Genomic DNA, 26,899 nt, shown 5'->3' with positions numbered 1-26,899 from the left:
CTGTATAGCACTTTCAAAGGTAACAGCTTCACTAGAAAAGGTATCCAAGCAGAACATATGTCCATCAGAGAGTACGTTTGTAAAAAGCAAGAAGAAAATTGTATGGTGAAAGTAGAACCAGTTGGTCTCATTGTTTACCCGGAAAAGAAATTCCTTGCAACAAGTCCTGATGGCAAAGTCATAGAACAGAATGGTGACACTGGGCTTTTAGAAATCCAGAACTTGCTACAAAACAAACCAATTAATTTGTTCCAAGCAGCAAATACTCTCGGAAGTGCTTTTTGTTTGCAACTGACTGACAATACACTGCATTTAAAGAAAACGCAAGATTATTATTATCAGCTACAAAGTCAGATGAACATCGCAAACTTGCCTTGGACATATTTTGTGGTGAGAACTGAAAATCCATATCACCTTTTCATTGAACGGATCGATAGAGATGAGAGTTTATGGAGAAACCTAATGCTACCTAAGCTTGATGCTTTTTATAACCTGGCCGTGTTACCCGAACTGGCAGTTCAAACATACAACACTGTATTAGGGATCAGGGAACCAGGATGCTGGGTATGTTAAGGGAAATGTAAACACACTAAAATGTATATACATAGATAATAACATTATAGTATATACATTTATATAGGTCATAAAAGCGTCACATGTCATACCAAAGAACAATTTTTTTAACAGTCCCTTCATTTGACACTACATGATTTATCCATTCACAGGCTTTGTACATTGCATCGTAATATTTTGTTGTTCTTTCTTGTGTTTTGGTTCACAAATTTAATGTAAAATGAAGAATAACATTCTTTCTTTTATAAATGTATTTCATTGTTAAAATATGTTTAGATTCGATTGAAACAACTGTTTCTAACGAAAAATACCTTTATGTGCACTCGTTTATGATAACCTGCTAAAAATTGGGGGGAAAAAGTTATTCATTGCACACCTATGACAAATAATAGTAACCATTACATTTTTAATTTATGTGAAACATTTATTGTTTAGATATGGGTTGTTGAAAATGCATATGTATATATGATATTATCAATCCTATTATATCATGTTTTGCAGTTTACAAATTCCAAAGCCACCACGTCTGCTACTGTGAAAATACTCCAAGTGAAGCAGAGTAGAAAATCAACAGAGAAAGCCTCAAATAAGGACCCAAAACCATCTGCATCAAGTACCCGTAGTAGTACCAGCAACAGGCAGTCAACTAATGCTTGTCCAGCTCCAAGTCAGAGGTAACTTTTTTCAGTACTTTATAACTATTCGTATGGAATAAGTGAAACCTGTATTTGTACACCACCCCTTCTGTTAAAGAAAAGTGGTGTTACACAGCAGGTGGTTTCTCATGACAGGTGCCAACATATAATTGATATAGAGGTAAAATGGCAATGTTTACATATCTAAGATATGTGCCATGTTTTTCAGAATTAGGTATTTTTACGGTACACTTTTGGAAAATCAGGAAATTTAAGAACCGGAACCAATTTATTTATTTAAGTTTTTACAAGTGTGAAGCCTATATGTACTGCTTCATAATGAATATACCAATTAAAGTGTCCATTTATTGTTTCAGTTAAATTTTGTATACATATCATAATACAGTTATTTGCTTAACAAAAAAAACCCACCCATGGCCACCCAGTCTTTCTGTGGTGTGCTGCCATAGAAGCAGTGAACAAGCAGTGTCTGAATTTTGAACACAACCATTTAGTTATAACTTCCATGCTATGCATTTTTGATCCAGCTCAATTTTAAAGGTTCATGTGATACATGTATATGTTTATATCATGCAGGTCTCGTCGATTTGTTGGTCGACGTATATCGCATAAATGGATGGAAGACGAAAAAGGAACTACCAAGTGGTACAACGGTACAGTGACAACTGTTACATCTGGAAGAGATGGCGACCCCAGTGCTGTCTATGAAGTTTTGTATGACGGAGATGACCACCTATACAACATAGACCATTTGCATAACGATTTTTTCAGTCTGCATTGGTCAAATTCATTGATATGTGTAAGTTTGTTTGTTAGGGGGTCATATGCAGATGGTATTATGTGTGCATGATACGCGTAGGGTGTGTGCTTATGGACTGCATTGTTTGGTGCACACTGATGCTGACTTGAGTGCCAGTTCACTGAAGTACAGTATCACAGTCTTATACCATACAACACCAAGACACATTATACTGACTCCAGGTCTGATAGAGATAACCAGTTATACAACATAGACCATTCGTATAAAGATTTTCAGTCTTTATTGATGAAATTCTTTGACATGTGTAAGTAAATTACAAATGGCTTCTTCTGATGTTACCATCTATAATAAAAGCTTCTCATTTCGTAAGACTTCACAAATAAATAATATTTCATTGGTTCCACAAATGTGATTAATACATGAAAATTGTTTTACTTTTGATTTTTTTCAGAACTGTGACTTTATGGAGATTATGAGAAACTTGAACATTTTGTTGTATATACTTTGTATATATATTTGGAAGAAATGGTGACCCCAGTGCTGTCTATGGAGTTTTGTGTGATGGAGATGACCACATAGACCATTTGTATAGATATTCAGAACTGTGACTTTATGGAGATTATGAGAAACTTGAACATTTTCATTGAAATGTGTAAGTATTTTTCCTGTCTTTCTTTCCCTATCCTACAACACTCCCTGTGAATTTATAGCATTTTGATTTTTGTTATGACCCCCCCCTCCTTCCTGTACAGTATACACCTCCCACTCCCGCCTCCTTGCACCATAAAAAGACAATGTGAAGTATGTATTGATATGATACAATATAAACACAATCATTTTTTTAATCCACACAGTTAAATTCACATAACGTTTTTAATGATGTATAATGTTGTAAACAAATATAGTATTGCATTGATGGGCCACCATACATTGTAGTATAAAGTAGTCCCATAGGAGTTGCCTCCCTTATATAAATTACAAATGGCTTCTGGTGATGTTATCACCCATAATAAAAGCTTCTCCTTTGTTAAGACTTTAGACATAAATAATATTTTAGGGGTCCCACAAACTTGACTTATATCTGAAAGCTGTGTTACTTTTCATTTTGTTCAGAATTGTGATTTTATGAGGATTATTAGAAACTTCTAAAGGAAAGACTTTTCTGGCAAGTATTTGTTGCTGTCAGTAATACTGACCTCTTTGGAATTGACACCGATGAATAAAAGACACTTAAACGAACATTTTGATATATTACATTATATATTTTTTCAACATATTTGTAGAATTCTTTTTTTTAAATTCATGTACATTTTGCAGTATTCATTACCCTTAAGCCAATTAGCGTCAAGATGAAGTAGAGGACCGCGTACATAACCGACGTTAAGCGAAATGATGAAGTAGAGGACCGCGTGTACAACCGACTTTAAGCCAATTAGCGTTATGATGAAGTAGAGGACCGCGTGTACAGCCGACTTTAAGCCAATTAGCGTTATGATGAAGTAGAGGACCAAGAGTACAGAAACTTCAGTTTACTCGAAAAATAGCTGAAATTTAATAATCGCCAAAATAGTTTACTGTTAGTGTACTTACAGCGAACACTGTATGGAGCGGATATCGTATCAAATGCCAGGATTTCTTTCTTGACCACATCGGGATGACTGTTTTCCTATTAGCTAAGTACAGAGACAGGATTATGGCTATGGTACTGGTCCTGTAAGGAAAATTAAAATAGAGTATTGATATTTATCATTTCGGATGGAGATGACAACGTTTTTGTTTTATAATGCAGTTTAATTCCGTTTAAGCTTTACTGTATCTAACGCTCAGCTTTGAAAGGTGCTTATATTTTGTGTGCAAGCCTTTTATATTTATCATATATGTGCCGTGTATCGAGGTTTGCTTAATAAATAAAGCAAACATGGATTTATTAAAAAAATATATATACTGCCCGATTTATATATTCGCTTCAAACATCTAAAATCTATAAAAAAAGCACATCCGAAAAAATATTTACAGTATTTGTGCTTATATTATAATATATCCTTTTCAAAGACGTACATCATAGACAGCGGCCAGTTGACTTGAGTGTATTTTATAATTGTGTCTGTTACGGAAAAGCCAGTGAGGAGAATTGTCGGGACAATTGTAATTGGCCCAATAAATCGTAGCAAAACTCCAACCAATCCAGTCACTCCTACCAAAAAATGGACAGCACCAGCCGCCAATAAACTGCCTTGTAACTAAAAAATATGAAAACATTATGTTCAAATTCTTTGATATTACCTCCTTTTGCTGTATGTAAAAATAACCTCGTCTGTAGTCACAATCATGACCAATTCTTACGTTATAACGTTAATCGAAAACTGATATAAGTGTTCGTATCACACTACAACTATGATAGGAATTTCAAATCTTTATCTTCGGATCACCAGCACATAGTGCATATGATACATTGTACTTATCATTTGATATATAACATAGTAACACAAATGACGAAGGAAGACAACTTTTTGACTCGTGCCCTCACCGGGCCTCGAACTCACGATCTAAGTCACCCAATCGCCTAGCCAGAAATACCCGCAGCTTATATCGCTGCGCCACATCGGCTTTCTAAAAAGAGCATTTCAATGACGCAGTGATGGTTGGCCCGATAGTCTGACATGATCATAGTGGAAGTCGTCTATTAGATGCTATTAAAACCTGGATCACAATGTTTTTACATACATGAATGCGAATTGTGCACATAAATATTCACCACTGTTCAACTACGACAGGAAATGCAAATCTTTATCTTCGAATCACCAACACATAATGCATTTGACACATTGTGCTACTTTTTCGATGTATAGCATAGTAACACAAGTGTATTGAAATTGTAATACATGTATATCGAACATCTAAAGCAGTATTTAACAATAAAGTAAAAAAAGACAGAGTAGAGCAGATCCTTTACTTATAAGCTAATTATATATAAAACTTGCATTGAATAGTACATATAAAACTTACACACTGCTGCGTTGAGTAGTATATATAAAACTAACACACACCAGGCATTGTATTAATAAAACTTACCGCCTGTATGTAACGGAGTACGATTTCGTCGGACCCTTCCGGGAATTTTGTCTCTGTCATGTTTGAAATATTGTTGAAAACTGCAGGCAGAATCGAGCGAAAGTTTATTTGAATAGTGATTTCCTGTCACTGTCTGTAACGTTCGTGTAATTTTCATCATAATATATTTATGACACGAACGTTAAAGGCAATAATAGGGAATTCATTTTCGTCAAAGTGCTGACACGTGTTACATCATTATGTGACGGTTAGTATTTGACTTCCAGTAAAATGTACAGTAAGTGTAATACATAATTTAAGGTATGATCTAAAGATATCAAAACGAGAGTATACACTCACACACTCTTGTAGATAAATAAACTAAATAAAAGATTCTGACCTGTGGTATGCAATTCATTAAGGCTTAAGAAAATATACGTTTTGCTTCGAAAAGATGTTAAAGCATCGAATGTTTGAATCATCATAACAATATAGCCAGTCCTCTGAAAGCAATCAACCAATTAAAGTCCGTGGTCATTTGGCCCTCTGTCATCGGCTTTCTCACCAATATGCACACCAACAATCGACGTACTCACTAATACGCGCAATACTTATGAGAGATGGTTCACCTTACCAGTGAAGGGCTGTGTGCCGTTGCATCTTCCTTTGCCTATCTGAGATATGGCTAAAAGTGGTGCCACGTAGCTAGAGGAAGGTCCTTGGAACACTGGTAATCTGTTATGGCGATAAAGTAGAAAGCCTGCAAATTGCTTATTATATACATTACATATGTCTTACATATGATCAAATCATATGAAATGTAGATTGTATACAACAACATTGCAATTATATTATGCATGTAATTATGCAATACATATAATTAGATTTATGTACTATATATAAATCACATTATCAGAGGCATATGGCATTCTGGTGGTGTGCAATTTGTCCGGGTGTTCAAAGAGTTACCTCCCTTGTGCTGTCACGAGATATTTTTGACTTTTGAATTGTCTCCCTTGATGAGAACCTCCCTTGCGGAGATTCTGCAGTTACGATTGGCAATAACAGACAGCAGTCGGGTAATCTAGAGCATCCATATGAATTAATGTTGAAATAATCATGCAGCGGGGTCGAACAATGTTCCAGATATGTTTATTAATGATAAAAGGGTGTATTTCCACGCTTTACTGAAGAAAACAGTTTTAAATTACTGCAATAATTCGATCGGAAAATTCGCTGACCTCGCCGCTAGTTTCGTTGTGCCATTGATAGTAAAATAATTCTAATTCAATTAATTAGGCCTTATAGCCTCTAAAATACTGTATAATGTAGCCATGGTATTAAATGCATGGATACTGTATTTTGCTAATTGTATAAATTGAACCCCATCCCATCTTTCCACGCGCTTTGTACTAGGGCTGATAAAAGTATTAAAACCCCAGTTTTCACTACATGTCATGGATTTGACAAGGCAAGGAATACATTTTCCAGGATCAGTAATTCATTCACAAATGCTTGCCAATGGGTTGTTTCATATTGTGCTCACTTTTTCAAAAATTTTCTACCTTTTCCAATTGGCTTATCAGAGAAAAATCTAGGTTGAATACACAAGATCATTATCTTGATGACTTTATTTTGCTAAATTCCCACATCATCTTATAAGAATTACAAAGGGAAGGAGATAAGTTGCACACATGTGGTCAAGATTCCTTCAGCACTAACTTCAATGGCACCTGTCTATTGCCTAACCAAAGCTAGTTTACAAATGATACACTTTCAGATGTTTACTGAAGATACAGATTACTTCAGAAGTGAATGGGTTGGTCTTTATTGGCCAGCTCAGTGGCAATTTTATCCTGTCTGATGTCATTTTCCCTGAGTTAGTGTCCATTGTATTTGTATAAGCAATCCAGATTTGGTCAAACAAACAACAGGGCAAGCGCATTCTATTTAGATTAGACAACCAAGCTTTAGTTTCACTATTGAACAAAATGCCATCAAAGGTAATAAGAGGAATGTAGAGGAATTGGTTTATTATTTAAGCCCAGCAATATTGTAAAGCTACAAGCATATATCTGGCCGATAAAGAAAACGCTAATGCGCTTTCTAGTTTTCAGTGGTTTTGTATCTTAGCGCCAACCCCCCCCCCCCCCCCCCCCCCCCCCCCCCCCAGCCCCCATGCAGCTCACCATCTAACTCCTATACAGATTTCTCCATATGCTATCAACCGTGAAATATGCGACAGATGCATCTGTAGCAGTTAATTCAAAGAAAACTTACCAGACAGGGGTCCATAATTCTAACATGTTTGTTCAGAATATCATCTTTCATCTTTTTATCAACATTGTAGCCCTAAGTGAGATATATAACTTGGTATATAGCTTAATTATCACGAAAGGGACAGTCCTATGCCAGGCAAACTCATCCCTGGTATTAGTTATTTACTTAAAATCAGGGATATGGAAGCTGTTGCCCAAAAGTTTGTTACGAGGAAACTGTTTGGGTGTATAGAAAGATTAAATTCAACCGCTGAATTACAACTCCCAAATTATTTATGATATATAAACACTTTTAATAGAAGTTTTTAGGAAAAATTGTAGTCCGGTAAATGAAGCATTAATGTTCTGGTAAAAAATGTTACAAAAAAATGTCTCATTGGTTCAGAATTGGAGCTTCAACGATCGCCTCTATTAGGGGTCACATATATATAACGGAGGGAGAAAAAGAAAAAGAAAAAAAGTTGTTAGCATTACAACCAACCCGTAAGCAGTTTTAAGCTTTCTGGTTCAAGTTTTCTAGTTTGCATAGTGGGTTCATCAATGATAATCGAGTGTTCTCGCATGCTCATGCCAGACCAGATGGTTTAAATCTGGGCATTCAGTGCATGGAGTCCAGATTTGGTGGCCGGGCAAAAGTGGGATGTTGATTACAAATCTACGAAAGACGGTACAGTTTCTACAAAGGTTTGAAGACGTTGCATCAATGTTAATCATTTATTGTGGTACTAATGAACTGGGGAAAAATACCCCTTGGCTGACCTCTGCGAGGGCACTTGTTAAGATATTGGTATACATGAATCTGCCACAAACATTGATGGTCACAACTTTAGCCTAGGTAGGTGTGGAGTTAAAGTGACAATGACAGATATAGTGGATTATCATTGGTTCATCTGAATAGTCTTGTAGCAAATTGTGTTAAAGGTATAGGGGGTTATTCTAGTATCCAGACTTGGCGGAGGTTTCATCAGAGTTGTATAAAGATGACTGTTAATTTGACAAGATTAGAAAAAGAAATATTCTTAAACACTCTAAGGTGGAATAGAGACATTGATTCAGGTAGGAAACAAATGTGAATATGTATCTGATATGCATTTTCAAGATAAGTTTTGATCTGGGCCACAGTTTTCCTTTTTCCTGTAGCGACTTCTGGCCTCCCCTGTTGTTGGTGGCGGTGGACAGTGGATATTTTTGATATCTGGATATTTTGATATCCATGTCCACATGGCGGATGTCGCTACATCTCAGGAAATCAGTACTATTATTGATGCAGTTTCCATGAATGATGATTGGAAACAATTATTTGATTGAAGTTTCCTTGATTGATGATAGGAAACTTATTGCATTGAACTTATTGAGATCAGAGGATGTCTGTACCCAGGATCTCTCTTGATTGCATTGAACTGTTGTCAAACTTATTGACTCGACATCAGAGGTTGACTGTTCCCAGGATCCTCTCGATGTTTTTATATTGTATTTTGTGGTACGCCAATTGCGGAGTACATTTGTATTATTGTTTATTAAACTGTGGCCAAGATCATCAAATTATGCCTTTGTTGAATTATTTCTTTTATATTGTTAATGCCATTGATCTATGATAATATAAACATATATATAAAGCATATCGTTCTAGTATTACGTTTCCAGGTAGCCAGATCAATCGTGCCAGTGGCTCATCTTCTATATTGGTCATATCAACTCTTGCCACCTAAACTGATTCATCGGCATGATTAATCACGCTCAACACTGTTTAACACAATTATTAACTACGAAACATATAGGGATATTATTTTACTAGATAAAAGGCATTAAGCGTTATCATGATAGCTTAAAAATACAAATTTAGATAGAATAATTAATAGGACAGAAAACAGGTGGTTGGGAAGCCCCTACCTACCAAACTCACTGACGTTTTAGATAAATAAATACATAAATAAATGAATTGAAAATTTTCTGATATGAGGTTGCATGTAGAAAGTAGAAATGTTTTTAAAAAATACGAACTCTATAGAAATTGCCAGAGGAAACAAGCAGAATCATCAGGATTTGCAAATGTAACATAGACAGATGGAACCATCCCAAGAGTGGATCTTTCTCCTGAATAATTTTTCTATTTTTCGAAAGTCATTGGGGAGACAGTTCCACACCTGACCGGTCTTAAAAGCAAATTCGAATTGTGCCCTCAGGTCATAGTTGGATTACTTTTAAGTTTTTCTGGTTTTTAAAATATACAGTTGATATCTGTATGGTTATCTTAAAAACTTCACAAACCCATATCGTTCAGGCGCCTTACATGCCATTTATTACTTTTGGTTAAAATAAGTTTCTGGTAAGAAGATGAGTTGTGATCTTTATGGACAAAACGCAAGGCTCTTTTGTTGTATCTTTTCCATTTTTCTGATACTTTTCGTGGAACATTAATGTCATACCATCGGACATTAATTAAACTTTGACACCGTGAAAGAGTTGTAATTTACAAGTCTGCCTTGATTTGTCAAAAAGCTGCCCATACGTTTCAGAACACTCCGCATTTTTGTTGTTTACATCCGTAGAGACAGATAAAGTAACCTCCCTGTCATCTTCTGAAGAGTTCATGGAAAAATGGTTGCTTTCCCCCCAACATGCCATTTTTTCAGCATTAAGTTTTAGGACCTGGTTATTTCAAAGAGACTGATTTGGCGATTGTGATCTTGACAGTAATAAAGTAAAACACACATACTAACCTTGAAAATCATACACCTTTGCACCACTCTACTGGTCAATCTACTAATTACTAGGCTCATTGGCTAATGAGAAGATGTTTAAAGAGAACAGAGTGACGCTTGACAGACGGTCGGACGGACGCCCGGACGGACGAACAGAAAACAAACGCAGCACGAGGACATAAGCTCACTAATACGTACTTAGGCTGAGTAGCTTAAAATTTCGAACAATAAGACAAACATCATAGCATGAAATAAAAAAAAAATTCGCAAATAAACAAAAAAAATTCTTCGTTACTAATCAAATGTAGATTATAGCAGAGTCGAGATTAGTGTTAACAAAGAGGTTATAATCAAACGATATCAGCTACAATCATTGTATGTAATGATTTTAAAAGTAACAGAACAAATATATGTAAACGATAAAAGCTTAATGAACTGTTGATGCAAACAAGCAGACTGACCGTACACCCAGGGTGACCATGAAGAATGTCGTCACGCCATTCATGAACAGAGTGGAACTGAGGAGTTTGGCTTTGAATTCATCGTTATCCTCTGCACATACAACCTGTGCCACTAGTAGGGACACGACCAGGGAGCCTGACAGAGACAACATGGCTTGCTGAAAAATAAATAATACATTGCTTTTAGAGCCAATGTGCACCATATAGTCATTTTCTAATATCCAGAACAATTCCTTATTAATAGTAAAGATGATTTACCACCGACGGCACATTACCTGCCTCTCGCAACAATATTAACAATGACATTCACGGTATAATAATAATTTTTTCTTTGTTTTCATGGTAAATACCCAAATGTGATTGGTCGAAAAATTCTTTTCATTCTTCTATGAAAGAAATTCCGAGAATGGCGCGAAAAATGTGACTTCACAATACGACAATTGACGTTGCGTATTGATTTGAGAAAAAGAATCCCATTCAAAACCATTGAAATTGTACATAAAACATGTTTTAAATAAGAAAATCATTTTCAAAAATTAATTATAAGCGTTGATGTCAATTATTATTTTAGTTTCATCGGGGTATGAAAAAAAATTTGTTTGCAAACTTCTGTAAGAATCCGCTACTCTTAAGTAATGTATTGATACCAAAAAATGAAAAATTCCACGATAGAATATTTATGTTTTCAATCAATCAAAATTACTTTGTCGGGGATGTAATACCTTAAATGCCAAAAAGTCTATTTAATTAATATACATTGTGGCATCCTAGTTAACAGAAAAGTTGAATACAAATTCAGCGAAAACGAAAAAGTAAAATCACAATAAATTACAAAATCTAGCACCATATTATGTGCGAGTACATTTACTGTAGATCATCAAACCAAATAACTGATTTTTTACATATCTTGATGTGTAAACGCGATTTGAATGAAAATGAAAATTTTCACATCATTATATTCCTCATTTTATAACTTAGTGCACCTGTTAAAGCGCTTGTAACATGTCCCCTAGCGTTGAGATATGTAATAGTATATTAAAGCGTAATCCTGTCTTTCGTCATAATGGTATATGTCTGTATCACGTACTGTCGATTGTTTACTAAAATTGAAGGTCGTCAGATACTTAGTGTCAAGGACACATTAAACCAATATGTAAAATAAATCAGATGACATCTTAGATCACTCGGGCTGTGTCAGACCGTGCATGTTACAACATATGTATAATTTAATGATAAGGTAAATCGTTTGTCCAAGAAAAACAACCTTAGACTATTTACAATTATTTTTAACGATAAAGAATTTACTTTAAAACAAAAAATACACATTAATTTTCATATATTATGTTATATCTATGTAAATTTATATCATAAAAAACAATGAAAGGTTTACCGACCTGCAAGGCAAACATAAGTGTGAGATGCGGAGGAACATAAGAGCTGATGTTGTACATAAGACCTGTCGTCAATTCTGTTTCTATTTCCTCTTTTGGAAGGGTAGCAGAAATGACAACTAGAGGGGGTCGATCATCGTCATTATTTTCGTTGGTTGGCTTGATCGACCTTCGTTTTTCCACATTTGCAGGAACACCAAGGTGCTGAAATATTGTTTGTAGTTCAATGTTATATAACTATGGTAACGGAGCGCATTATCAATTAATCCTAAATCGCTGCCTACGCTAGGGATCGAACCCGGGATATCTGGCTTACTAGCTAACGCTCAAACGATCGAGCTAAAGAGATCTCTGTCGTCACATACGAGGGCAGATTGATATGTTCTGAGCCTCATATCGAAAAATTGGTTTATGGCGAGTGTTACGGTTTTCTATATGAAAACATTAGTATATATTTATTATAAATAATATATATCTATATTTCTATATCATGGGTTTCATTTGCTGGTTTTAATTAGATATATCTAAATTTCTGTATCAGGGGTGCCATTTGTTGGTGTTAATTAGATTGATCTATTTTTCTATATCATGGTTGTCATTTGTTGGTGTTGATTAGATATATCTATTTTTTCTATATCATGGTTGTCATTTGTTGGTGTTAATTAGATATATCTATACTTCTGTTTCATGGTTGCCTAGCAGTGCTTACGCTGTTTCGCTATAAGAACAGCATATTCAAATAAATAAAATGTTGTTTATAGTTTTTCTTCTTGCAATGAAAGTTTCCTTATTGTTAGGAAAAATCTGAAAGGTTGAATGCGACTGAAAACGTTCGTAAAGATACATGCGGCACACGTGCAGACAAGCGTGCTGTCAGACGTATCCGTAGATTGGTCGTTAGATAGCCCGGTGCATGTCTTGTTGGTAATCTGACATGTAATTAATTACTTTTGAGTTGCTGTTACATTGTTTGACCACCGTAAATGTACGATGTAAAAAAAACTATGTTGGTACCTTTATCATCCTAGGTACTGTGTAAGGGATTACACAAACAACTACACATACTAGGGTGGTCGGGTGGCACAGTGGTAACACACTTGCCTTTCACTTTGACGGCCGGGGTTCAATTCCCCGATCGGACGTGAAAAGGTATGGGGTCATCTGTCCGACCACGTGGGGTTTCCCCGGGTACTCCGGTTTCCTCCCACAGTAAGACCCCTCGCGCGCTTCTATCCGGGCCAACAAGCGTTATTAATATAAGTTAATATAACTTGTTTAGCAATTGTTGTAAAATAAATAAAGTTTTTTTCTTTTTTAAACAACTACACAGTAGATGCAATAAGTAAAGTGTGAGAAGCACATGAATTATTTAACGACGCATTAGGCAAGAAAGCGGAGAAAAGCCTATTCAATTGAAAAGGCATCGTAATACTGCAGAGATTAAGTTGAATGTTTTTATGGAGACTAAGGTAATCGGGAGATGATAAACTTCGGGAGTGACACGGAGCTATATGATGGTTCGGAATAATATCGAGTTCCGTAATCTTGTGATTTATTTTCTTAACTATGTGTTATAGCGTCAATAGAGTATAATAGAAGATATCACGGGTCTGTGCCGTTGACAGGGATATCTCAACCCGAGTGTAAGAGTTTGGCCAGTTAGCATGAACCTTGTCGAGTGCTGGCCTGCCGAACTCTTACACGCATACTTGCAACCAAATGTACGTTTTTTATGAAAGTTTTTAATTGCGCCATCTTCAATGTTCCTTTGAATGTGCATCAAAATTGATGACGTCATCATTTACGACTTGGTTACTGAACGTAAAAATGATGACGTTACCTTATTGTGATCAGCGTCATATAGCACGTTGCGGCTGTCGTTTTGTAATTGTGGTCTAAATCTTGTGTTTTATATCTGACGCCCTGTAGTTATGTTCTAAATGATGTGTTTGATATCTGATGCCCAGTAATTAAGTTTGAAATGTTGTGTTTTATATATGATGCCATGTAATCATGTTCTAGATGTTGTGTTTTATGTCTGATTAATTATGTTCTAGATGTTGTGTTTATTGTCTGATTAATTATGTTTTAGATGTTGTGTTTATTGTCTGATTAATTATGTTCTAGATGTTGTGTTTATTGTCTGATTAATTATGTTCTAGATGTTGTGTTTATTGTCTGATTAATTATGCTCTAGATGTTGTGTTTATTGTCTGATTAATTATGTTCTAGATGTTGTGTTTATTGTCTGATTAATTATGTTCCAAATCTTACGTTTTATATCTGATACCTTGTTATTATGTTCTAAATGTTGTGTTTATTGTCTGATAAATCATGTTCTAGATGTTGTGTTTATTGTCTAATAAATTATATTCTAGATGTGTTTTATGTCTGATTAATCATGTTCTAGATGTTGTGTTTATTGTCTGATTAATTATGTTCTAGATGTTGTGTTTATTGTCTGATTAATTATGTTCTAGATGTTGTGTTTATTGTCTGATTAATTATGTTCTTGATGTTGTGTTTTATGTCTGATTAATTATGTTCTAGATGTTGTGTTTATTGTCTGATTAATTATGTTCCAAATCTTACGTTTTATATCTGATACCTTGTAATTATGTTCTAAATCTTGTGGTTTATATCTGATAAATTATGTTCTAAATGTTGTGTTTTATATCTGATAATTTATGTTCTGAATGTTGAATTTTATTTCAAGGTTTATAACAACGTTTCCTAAAATCAGATTGAGACATCCATTTATATAATCTAAAAATCCAAAATCCAAAATATAGATATACTTTATCATATGCCTTCCGTGATATATGGCGTACTAAAGCAATTCCATATGTTATGTATTATATTATATTTTTTCATATAGTTATAGCATCCTCGCAACGCTTATTGGTATGTGCGTACATCTTTTTTCTTATCCGTTTTATCGAAAGGGATTGCCCCATCGATATGGAACTCTTTAGCACTAAAACCACGAAAGTTTTCCTTTCCCTGTGCAGCCTCATTGGGGGTTGATTCACGCATTACGCTACCAGTATCAAGACAATTTACACAGGAAAACCAAAACAAATTATTTCACATAATTACTACCGTCATCACACATCTGCATACACAATCATCATCATTATATTCATCATTTATCAGAATAATAGTAACTAGTCCTCATCCACACAGAGATTGCAAATACTTTCTTAGATTACAAAGATCTTTACAGTTATGAGTAGATAGCAGCTGAACAAACTTGAAGGAAGATGGTCGTTTCCAGTAATACGCTTCTTAGAAATATCTACATTACATAGAGTGGACAGATCAAAATAAATGGAACTCATTCTCTACTCTGTATTGGATACAAAAACGACAAATCCTATTTACTCTAGGTAACATTACGGTACCGACTCTATAAGCGTTCATTTACTCTTACAAATATTTTTTTTGAAGTGCAAGTGTTTTCTGGTAAATCATTTTTTGACACTTCACTTGAAATAATATATTGACACTTAAGTACAAATTAATTTTTGCCATTTAAGCGCAAATGATGTTTTGCCACTTAAGTGCAGATAATTAATTGACACCTAAGTGTAAATAATGTATTGACACTTAAGTGCAAATATTGTTTTGCCTATTAAGTGCAGATAATTTTCTGACACTTAAGTGCAAATAATTTTCTGACACTTAAGTGCAAATAATTTTTGTTACTGAGTGTATAATTTTTTTTACACTTAAGTGCAAATAATTTTTTGACACTAAACTGCTTATACTTTTTGACACTTAAGTGCTAATAGTGTTTTGCAGTTAAATGCTGATAATTTTTCCCGTTAAGTGCTTATAATGTTTTGACACTTAAGTGCACGGAAGAGCATGATAACCGTCAAAGCATTACTACCGTCAATTCTACGCTTATATCTGAAAACTACAATGTCAATATCTGTCTTTAAACACATATAAACATGTCGTTGGATAAAAACATGTATTGATGGATGTATAAGTATGTTAGCTAAATAGTGTATCGGTACTGTTGATATTTATTTAACTTATATCTTATCTTGAAAAAATAATATAAATATATATATATATATACGTTTATAATTGAAGAAGTCTGGTATGACTGGACGTTTTAATGTATTATATGCATGTAATTGATGTACTTATAAGTATTTAAAATGTGTGACACTTAAATGAAATATATTTCATTTTGATGTGTTGGTAGTTAAATCAGATGACACATCTGTAATAAGTTACTTAAAGAAGATAACACGACCAAGTGAAATTAGCTGGATACCGGTCAGTCGAACAAACCATGGTATCTGATACCGGTCAGTCGAACCAACAATGGTATCTGATACCGGTCAGTCGAACAAACCATGGTATCTGATACCGGTCAGTCGAACCAACCATGGAATCTGATACTGGTCAGTCGAACCAACCATGGTATCTGATACCGGTCAGTCAAATCACCATGGTATCTGATACTGGTCAGTCGAACCAACCATGGTATCTGATACTGGTCAGTCGAACCAACCATGGTATCTGATATTGGTCAGTCGAACCAACCATGGTATCTGATATTGGTCAGTCGAACAACCATGGTATCTGATACTGGTCAGTCGAACCAACAATGGTATCTGATACCGGTCAGTCGAACCAACAATGGTATCTGATACCGGTCAGTCGAACAAACCATGGTATCTGATACCGGTCAGTCGAACCAACCATGGAATCTGATACTGGTCAGTCGAACCAACCATGGTATCTGATACCGGTCAGTCAAATCACCATGGTATCTGATACTGGTCAGTCGAACCAACCATGATATCTGATACTGGTCAGTCGAACCAACCATGGTATCTGATATTGGTCAGTCGAACAACCATGGTATCTGATACTGGTCAGTCGAACCAACAATGGTATCTGATACTGGTCAGTCGAACCAACCATGGTATCTGATACTAGTCAGTCGAACCAACCATGGTATCTGATACCTGTCAGTCAAATCACCATGGTATCTGATACTGGTCAGTCGAACCAACCATGGTATCTGATACTGGTCAGTCGAACCAACAATGGCATCTGATACCGGTCAGTCGAACCAACCATGGTATCTGATACTGGTCAGTCGAACCAACCATGGTATCTGATACCTGTCAGTCAAATCACCATGGTATCTGATACTGGTCAGTCGAACAAACCATGGTATCTGATACTGGTCAGTCGAACCAACCATGGTATCTGATACCGGTCAGTCGAACCAACCATGTTATCTGATGCTGGTCAGTCGAACCAACCATGGAATCTGATACCGGTCAGTCGAACCAACCATGGTAGCTGATACTTGTCAGTCGAACCAACCATGATATCTGATACCGGTCAGTCGAACCAACCATGATATCTGATACCGGTCAGTCGAACGAACCATGGTATCTGATACTTGTAAGTCGAACCAACCATGGTATCTGATACTGGTCAGTCGAACCAACCATGTTATCTGATACTGGTCAGTCGAACCAACCATGGAATCTGATACCGGTCAGTCGAACAAACCATGGTATCTGATACTGGTCAGTCGAACCAACCATGGTATCTGATACCGGTCAGTCGAACAAACCATGGTATCTGATACTGGTAAGTCGAACCAACCATGGTATCTGATACTGGTCAGTCGAACCAACCATGGTATCTGATACCGGTCAGTCGAACAAACCATGATATCTGATACTGGTCAGTCGAACCAACCATTGCATCTGATACTGGTCAGTTGAATCAACCATGGTATCTGATACCGGTCAGTCGAACCAACCATTGTATCTGATACCGGTCAGTCAAATCACCATGGTATCTGATACTGGTCAGTCGAACCAACCATGGTATCTGATACTGGTCATTCGAACCAACCATGGTATCTGATATTGGTCAGTCGAACAACCATGGTATCTGATACTAGTCAGTCGAACCAACCATGGTATCTGATACCTGTCAGTCAAATCACCATGGTATCTGATACTGGTCAGTCGAACCAACCATGGTATCTGATACTGGTCAGTCGAACCAACAATGGCATCTGATACCGGTCAGTCGAACCAACCATGGTATCTGATACTGGTCAGTCGAACCAACCATGGAATATGATACCGGTCAGTCGAACAAACCATGGTATCTGATACTGGTCAGTCGAACCAACCATGGTATCTGATACCGGTTAGTCGAACCAACCATGGTATCTGATACTGGTCAGTCGAACCAACCATGGTATCTGATACCGGTCAGTCGAACAAACCATGATATCTGATACTGGTCAGTCGAACCAGCCATTGGATCTGATACTGGTCAGTTGAATCAACCATGGTATCTGATACCGGTCAGTCGAACCAACCATTGTATCTGATACTGGTCAGTCGAACCAACCTTGGTATCTGAAAGCGGCCAGTCGAACCAACCATGGTATCTGATACCGGTCAGTCAAACCAACCATGGTATCTGTCACTGGTCAGTCGAACAACCCATGCTATCTTTGTTGGCACAGTGTGTCGACGTGATTGGTCGTTGAAATAATGAACATCGTACCCACACAATCTCTCATAAAATTCAACAAACATTAGACATTTAATAATATTTAAAATATTACATTTGTATCAACATTTTGCTTTCGTAAAGCTCTTTTCCTTTGGTAAATTAAACCATGCTATTTAGTATGTTGATTTGTTTTGAAGATTCACTCCATACACATGACATTTCCTTGCGACTATATTCCACATTCTTTCTAAGTAGGACATTAAGAATGTCAACAGGAATACTGTATTGTTACGGCATACGTTTAGCTAATCAAAGTAATTAGCAGACTTTGGTGTAGTTTCCAGTAATAAACACAGAACATTGTACAATAATAAAGTGTTTCGCATAATATTTATATACAAAAAAGAATATATACTTAAAGTTACCCTTAATATACTTCATCGATAAAGTGGTCCTTAAGATATTTCATCATAACAGTGACCCTTAAGATATTTCATCATAACAGTGACCCTTAAGATGCTTCATCATTAAAGTGGCCCTTAAAATACTTCATCATTAGAGTGACCATTAAGATATCTAATTGAAGTAGTCCTTAATATACTTCTTTGAATTGGCCCCAAAGATACTACAACATTGAAGTACATCCTTAAGATGCTTCATCATTAAAGGGCACCCTTAAGATACTTTGTCATAAAAGGGCTACTTTGAAATATTTCATCATTACCTTATTGCTTTCTGTTCGTTCCAACATCTCATATCCCTCGTGTACAGCACTTGTCTCCATGGTGTATTGTTGAATACGTACTTCTTTTCTAGAGAATGTTAATATTTATAATCACTGTACTGTAACCTAGCTTACTAGTTCGAAGCAAGTAGTGAAACGTGTTTTCATTCCAGCTATCATTGGCTATAATACTGACTAATCAGAATGCTCGATACAACGTACACAGGTCAGATCAGCATTGCTATGTTTATTATTGATTCTGGACGTGTCCTTCTTTTCAACAGAACATTTGATAGTGTCTGCAGCAACAACAACAACAACAACAACAAACACAGAGAGTACGACCGCCTTACTCACCTTGCTCTGCTGTCCTTGACTACCACGCTTGTACGTGTAACATGAAGTATGACTGCAATATAGAATAATTAGAGTGTGTTTTTATGTTGATTTGACATTTAAATTATGATGATATCTGAGAGGGACAGCTAAACATCACGTCGCTCAGGCAGGTGTTTTTGTAACGTCAAGACTGTTTACCAAAACCAGGATTATGTGTGTGCATTTTATACCTTTGGTTACTCGCGCTCGTTTCGAAACAATGCATAAACAAAAATGCACTGCGTTAGATACAATGAAAGGATGATCTTTTAACAAGGGAGGCATATCTCGAAAACATCTGTATATAATTTTACATTTAAACCAGGGTCAACCATTGAGATTTGGTTTGTCAATACTGAGTTTAGCGCATCGCAACAGCAAGTATCAGGATGGTGGTCAAGAAGACACTTACTTACGGAAATAAATCAAAGACAGAAAGAGCAGTGATTAAAAGAAATAAAGAAATAAATTGCAAAGGTTTTTAATTCCAATTCTTGTAGTAGGACAGCATATATTTCTTTCGATTTTAGGATTCTGCAGGGACCCAAATATCCTACGATCTTTTCCATGTCCCTGAAACATCCAGGCACGGACAAAACATCTTAAATCCTGCTGTGAGATCACGTATTTAATCTCTCCTCATGTGCAATGCGGTATGATATGAATATCGGGTCAGGTGGCACAAAGGAAACACACTTTCCTTTTACCCAGACGGCCAGGGTTTGCTTACCTTATCAGACGTGACAGAAGTATTGGGTCACCTGCCCAACCAAGTGGGTTTCTGTGGGCACTCCGGATTCCTTCCACAGTAAGATCCATTGCGAGCTTCTATCCGGGCCAACGAGAGTGATTAATATAAGTTGGAATAGCTTGTTTCGCTATTGTTGAAGAATAAGAAACCTTTATTTTATATATGGATATTCCCGTCTCCTGCACAAATAATGTGAAATATATCTCACAATGTGATAGTTAACATTACTTCCCTCTATTATGTTACGTTGTCACAGTTAATTCGTTATTTCAGATAATCCTGTTCTTAAATGGATATAAACAACGTAGCTACACTTCTCTATCGCAGAAAGCCATGTCTCCATTCGATCATGTAAAATACGTCGTTTTTATTGCAAGGTGATGCAAACATATCCTTATATAAATAGCATTCAAATAGTCAGACTAATAGTTGTCTGAAAGACATCATAACCGACGCACGAGTTGGACTGCTTTATTCTGTCATCACTAGAATCAAAGTAAAAACAGCATCAACTTGTATGCTACTATTATAAAATGTTACAAAATATATTGTGCCTAGATTGCAATGCCCCATCGTCACGTACAGTCTGTCGTGTTACCCAGTATCTTGCCGGAAGATGTATTGTATACAGTTTAAATAATCTGGTAGTGGTTATGGTGAACTTCTTAAAGGGTTAGATTTCAATAATTTCTACGTGCATTTGATTTCCGGAAAGCGTTGTGATACTTGAAATTAGATTGTTTACAAAATTATGACACTTTTTTTGTTAAATATTGGCACTGTTTATCAACTTCGAATTAAAGTGCATAACTGTTAACATCATTTTAAATCGTATATCCTTTTTTTATATATTATTTAAGTGGAAATCTAGCCATTTAGTCCCTTTAAGAAAGACTAACTCAACAAATTGTATAAAGATAATATGGGAATTTATTGACTTATTTGCAAATATTGACTAACAAGCTGGTACAAAATATATACCCACTCTCACTTCAGCAGACTTCGGGACCACTTGTACAAAACGAGTGATTGCTGGCGACTTGTCTCCCTTGACTTGTAAATTTTAATAAATCAGCAGACATTAAATGAGCAGGTTGTTAACATATTTGAAGATTTCAGTTTTGGTTCTTGCACATTTTAGTAAGTTTCTCTTAATTTGCCATAAGTAGACCCGAATTGATGCGAGTGACCTCTAATATTGAGCTATAATGCCTTTCAACTATCGTAACACTATGCATATGAATTAATTAAACAGTATATCATAAATAGACTCCTACTGCTCTTTGTAGCTTCTCCTCTGCTGCTACACCTACTGCATCATTCGATTTCTGTGCCATACTGCTTCTAATGAATTGTCTGCTACCCTACCGCTGCTTTTGGAGCAAGGCTGCAACCACACTTTCATGTCTCCCGGTTCACAATATTTAGGAAGTAATAATGATAAATAAACTTTCACTTTTGGCTTCTCTAACCCAAATCAGATAAATAACAAGGTAAATGGTATGATACTATGATTCATGAAACAATATATTTATTCATCAAGATGTTTAGAAACTGACCTTTCCCTTAATGCCTTAATTAGTCAGATCAGAGAAAGTTACTATACCCAAAAATTTACTGTCATTGGTAAAGGTGTTATATTTTTTTTACAGAAACTGGGGAATTACTGTAATAAATGGGCTAGATTACTTGAATAAACATAATTTTCTGTTTTCGCTGCATTTTATCAGATTGAAAATATTAAATTAACAAATCCTGATGATATCTTACTAGTTAAACACAATAGTTTTTGTGATCTTTTATGGGATTTCCCCCCACAATGCTGTGACACCCCTCCCGCTCTCCCTTCCTCCTAATCCAGACACCGCGTTCTCCTCTTTTCTTTTCTGTCCTATCACTTTCCTTTCTTTCAGACAATGTAGTTATAGTGCTAAAGGCAAATTAATTTGATCCTTTTTTCAATAGACGGACATGATGATATATAAAACAGTTACATTACTGTATCAAATATAGGTGAAAACAAAAATAAAAACTACAAAATGTATTAGTAATAATAAGCACTATGAATACAAAACAAAAATACCTTAGTTTTATCACCTATAAATTACTAGTATGATCATGGGTACAGATATTGGTGTATAAGTTTAAAAAAAAAGAAAGGATGAATGTGATGGTGAGCATTTGAAGTCATTTGTACATGTCTTGTAACTACATTGTTGGAAAAAAATTCTTGGAAAAATAAAAAGTTACAAAAACAAACAAAAAACTAAACAAAACAAAAACCCCCAAAAAAAGAAAAAAAAAATAGAAAAAAAAGAAGTACGAATCAATGGCAATGCTTAAGAATTCAAGCACGAGTGATCTCCCGTGCTGCTATACAATCATCGATTAAATACGACGAGAAAACCATGTAGATACTAAGTAGATATTTCGAGAAGTTTCGAGAAGATGCCGGTAAAGACGAACCGTGTACTAAGATAAACTAAAGCATGACATGGTGGATAAAGAAATCTATAGACGTGCGAATAAATGTGTCAAGTATGATATTATCTCCTGATGCAGAACAATTTTCATAAGTAAAAGAATGTTTCAGAAGTATTGTAAAAGATAATCCGATAACGCACAGCGGTAAACCCATCGTGTTCAATATCAAATAATGTCCTTATCACAAATATCACAATAATACCAAACATCTTGCCCTAATACCAAAACATCATGTCCTTATACCAAAACATCATGTCGTAATCACAAATAATACCAAAACGTCATGTTCTAATACCAAAAGATCATGTCCTTATCACAAATATTACCAAAACATCATGTCCTTATACCAAAACATCATTTCCTAATCATAAATGGTATCAAAGCAGTGATGGTCGGCCCGATATCCTGACATGATCATGGTGCAAGTCATCTATTAGATGATATGAATACCTGGATCCCAATGTATTTACACACATGTTCATTGAAGCGAATTGTAAACAAAATATAAACATTCACCATCGTACAACTACGACAGGAAATTCAAATCTTTATCTTCGGATCACGAACACATAGTGCATATGATACATTGTGCTAATTATTTGATATATAACAAACAAACACAATTGACGAAGGAAGACAACTTTTTGACTCGTGCCCTGACCAGACCTCGAATTACGATGCATGGAACCAAATCGCATAGCCAGAAATACCCGCAGCTTGTACATATATTTATAATATAGATGCCAAAAAAGACATATCACAGCAAAAAGGATGAATTTAAATTTTATAAACTATATATAAAATTATATAATCAATGTCTTAAGTTTGATAAATACAAAAGAGCACATCAATAAGAATATTTTACCCAGAATAATATTTTAGCCTGTAATGTCAGATTAATTTCATAGAACCAAGGTAATTGATGTCTCTATTTTCACGTCCTCCTCCCGGGAGCAGACTTGGATGGAAACTTGAGTGTTTTGATTTGTTTTAGCTTGTCAAAGAGTCGTATTCCACGTAAACCTTCGAATCTTTTGGCGATGGACTACCTTGTTCTAGAGTTTCCCATGCTGCAATGCCACGTTCTTCTCTTGTGTCTATAACACATAAGATGTATTGAACGTATTCTGAGGTAACTGGTTGATGCTTATTTTGTTATATGGAAGATCTGTCGCTAGCGGTTATAAACACGGACCGCAGACTATCGTTGTAGTTTCTAGTAGTGGTAAAAAGACCAAAACATATTAAATCATACCTGTTATATGTGACCTTCCAACGGCGCTAAAAGAAGGTCGCATATGGCAAGTAGTCTCTTGGTGCAAATCCGAGTTCATATTCATCAGATATATATTCAAAGTTACCGCTTACATTAATTATATATACCATGGTCTACAGTCATACAATGTTCTCGCTTACATTAATCATATATTACCATGGTCTAGAGTCATACAATGTTCTCGCTTACACGAATCATATATTTCCGTGGTCAACAATCATTCATTGTTCCCGTTATACACTAATTATATATACCATGGTCTACAGTCATTCAATGTTCTCGCTTACACTAACCATATATCACCATGGTCTAGAGTCATACAATATTCCCGCTTACATTAATTATATATACCATGGTCTACAGTCATTCAATGTTCTCGCTGATATTAATCATATATTACCATGGTCTAGAGTCATACAATATGAAGAATAAGATTGATTTTTTTTTTATAAATTACAAATTTAGATATTCATATTTCAATATATACATTTTGTGTTGCATTTGTCTTTATGTCGTTAGTAAACCAAATTGTATTCATGAGACTGTATACTACAATTTACAGTGATTCGGTCAGTGTAGGAATACAGCTCCATGTGTTGTAGGTTAAACAATGGCCGCCAGTTCGGTCTAGAGAGCTTTGCAATGCTAGCGTTTATTTACAGAAGGCACAACGAAAAATAAGCAACGTCACAAGTTATGAGAGTATTATATTATAATTAGAAAAATGTAGTCGACACGAAATTACTTTAAGTGCCATTCTTGATCTATACGAAATATGATCAAATTGTCAATGTCGTCACACACACAGAGGCTCGTTCCGAATTTTCAGAAATGCAAGACACGGCAACATTAAAAGTAAAAGAATTAATAAAAAAAAATATTGTTTAAATAATCCGGAGTATCGATATGGTTTCCGGTTGTGTACGTGTACTAGATTTTAAATTGTACAATGTACAGTGTTCCGGTCAGTGTAGTGTATGTGAAGGCCTACTGAATTATAGTTTAGTGGTTATTCACTGATGTCAATGGCCTAAATCGAGCCCCTGTGAAGATGACATCGTCTTCTAAGTTACTGTAGCGACACTGATATGACGGGTTAGACTGAATTTGGTTTCGAAAGAAATATCATTGGAAACGTTTCCTAACCTACTGTCAAGGCGACTTCATTTAGAATTTAAGAGTAGATATTCTTCTGAAAGTAGCGTTAATCCAGTCGATAGAAACATAAGTGTTTCCGAGGAATCGAGTCTGTCCTGTGCATTATTTTTGCTAAATTGATATAAACGACTTCTTCTCTGGGAATAAGCAATGGATATAGCTCATGTTGGTCTGGTAGCATCCTTATTGGGTAGGGATTCAAAATTGTACAAATGATCGGACTGACCTCTGCGGGCCCGATAGACGAGACCAAACGGGGTTAATTTCGCTTAATTGATATAAATGACTTTTTATCTGGAAAAAAGCAATGGCTATTGCTCATATTTGTCTGGTAGCATCCTTATTGGGTAAGTATTCAAAATTGTACAACTGGTTGGGCTGACTCCAAAAGGGTTCAATTTTTGGCTGAATTAATATAAACAACTTCTTCTCTGCAACTGAGCTATCGATGTTGCTCATATTTGACTGGTAGCATCTTTATGGGGTGTAGATTAAAACTTTAACAAATAGTTGGGACTGACCCTCTGGCCTTGAAGGGCATGGTCAAAAGGGGTCAATTTGACTAAATTGCTATAAACAATTAATTACCTGGAAATAAGCGATGAATATCTATATCAAATTTGACTGGTATCCCTATGGGTGGTGATTCAAAATACTATAAATGGTCCAGCTGACCCCCAGGGGACTGAGTGGTGGGTCTACAAGTGTCAATTTGGCTAAAAGTTAAACGAATTATCTAAACCTAAGTATGTACCGTAAGCAAGAAGCAATGTATGATATTGATATTTCAGTGGTTACATCCCCAGAAGGCGGATATTCAAATTTATATATAAAAAAAATGAGGCATCAAGAAATGAACACAATCCTGATGTAAAAATGGTCCCAAGGTTCGTTCCCCACCCCAGGGGACTTATAGTTTATTTAATACAATCATGTTGAATCTTGATTTTGATTCTGGGTTATGTCTTTGAAGCAGTTGAGATCCCTACAATCATACATCAACAAATAAAGATTTTAGCAAATGGACATAAATATTATTTTGATGCTTGCTGAAATAAACCAGGTGAGCGATACAGGCCCTCTGGACATCCTCTTGTTTTCTTTCCTTAATGAGTAACCCCTTAGATAGAGTTTTTAATTTCCCAAATGAACTAACCCACCAGTTGGGGTTCCTACAGTTCCTTATTGAGTTGTCCTCCTTTATTTTCTTTATTGCTATCCTCCTAGTAAGGTTTTTATTTTCCTGAATCAGCTTTCTTCTTAGTTGGGGATCATACTTTACTAATTGAGATACTCTTCCACTTCGCGTTATTACTTTTCCTTATTGAACATTACCCGTCCTAGATCAGGTTTTGACGTTCCTTATTGAACATTAACGTTCCTTATTGAACATTAACCGTCCTAGATCAGGTTTTTACGTTCCTTATTGAACATTAACTGTCCTAGATCAGGTTCCTTATTTAACTAATCTTCCCGTTAAAGTTATTACTTTTCTAATTGATCTACACCGCTAGTTAGGTTTTTTTTAATTTCCTTTATAGCCTTAACCCTACTAGATAAGGTTTTTTTTTTAGTATTGAGCTACGCTCTTCCAGGTAGGGTTCTTCCTTTCTTTATTGAGCTATCCCCTTCGATAGTTATCTCCTAATCTAGCTACCAACTGAGTTATGGCTTTTACTTTCCTAATTGAGCTAACCCCCCCGCCCCCCCTTTAGATAGTTGTTCTATCTTAATTG

The 26,899-nt window shown here is 35.7% G+C and overlaps 1 protein-coding gene across 2 annotated transcripts in view; it reads right to left on the bottom strand.

Annotated features, from left to right (window-relative positions):
* LOC117340898 (solute carrier family 23 member 2-like) overlaps positions 1-26,899 on the bottom strand; it is a 48,713-nt gene that overhangs the window by 10,856 nt on the left and 10,958 nt on the right. Inside the window, exons 2-4 of one of the 2 annotated variants that reach the window (XM_033902677.1) lie at positions 5,062-5,141; positions 4,048-4,229; positions 3,580-3,700 (exon numbers count right to left, since the gene is read on the bottom strand). In XM_033902677.1, the coding sequence (XP_033758568.1) occupies positions 3,580-3,700; positions 4,048-4,229; positions 5,062-5,121 (363 nt within the window). In that variant the 5' untranslated portion in view covers positions 5,122-5,141. Of the gene's footprint in view, positions 1-3,579; positions 3,701-4,047; positions 4,230-5,061; positions 5,142-5,674; positions 5,777-26,899 lie in introns of those variants that run through there. The other variant, XM_033902678.1, reaches the window with a different exon arrangement.

The sequence above is a fragment of the Pecten maximus genome, chromosome 13 (assembly GCF_902652985.1).
Source record: "Pecten maximus chromosome 13, xPecMax1.1, whole genome shotgun sequence".
Classification (NCBI taxonomy): domain Eukaryota; kingdom Metazoa; phylum Mollusca; class Bivalvia; order Pectinida; family Pectinidae; genus Pecten; species Pecten maximus.
The sequence above is the reverse complement of the archived record's forward strand: the minus strand, read 5'-3'. Positions and strand labels throughout refer to the sequence as shown.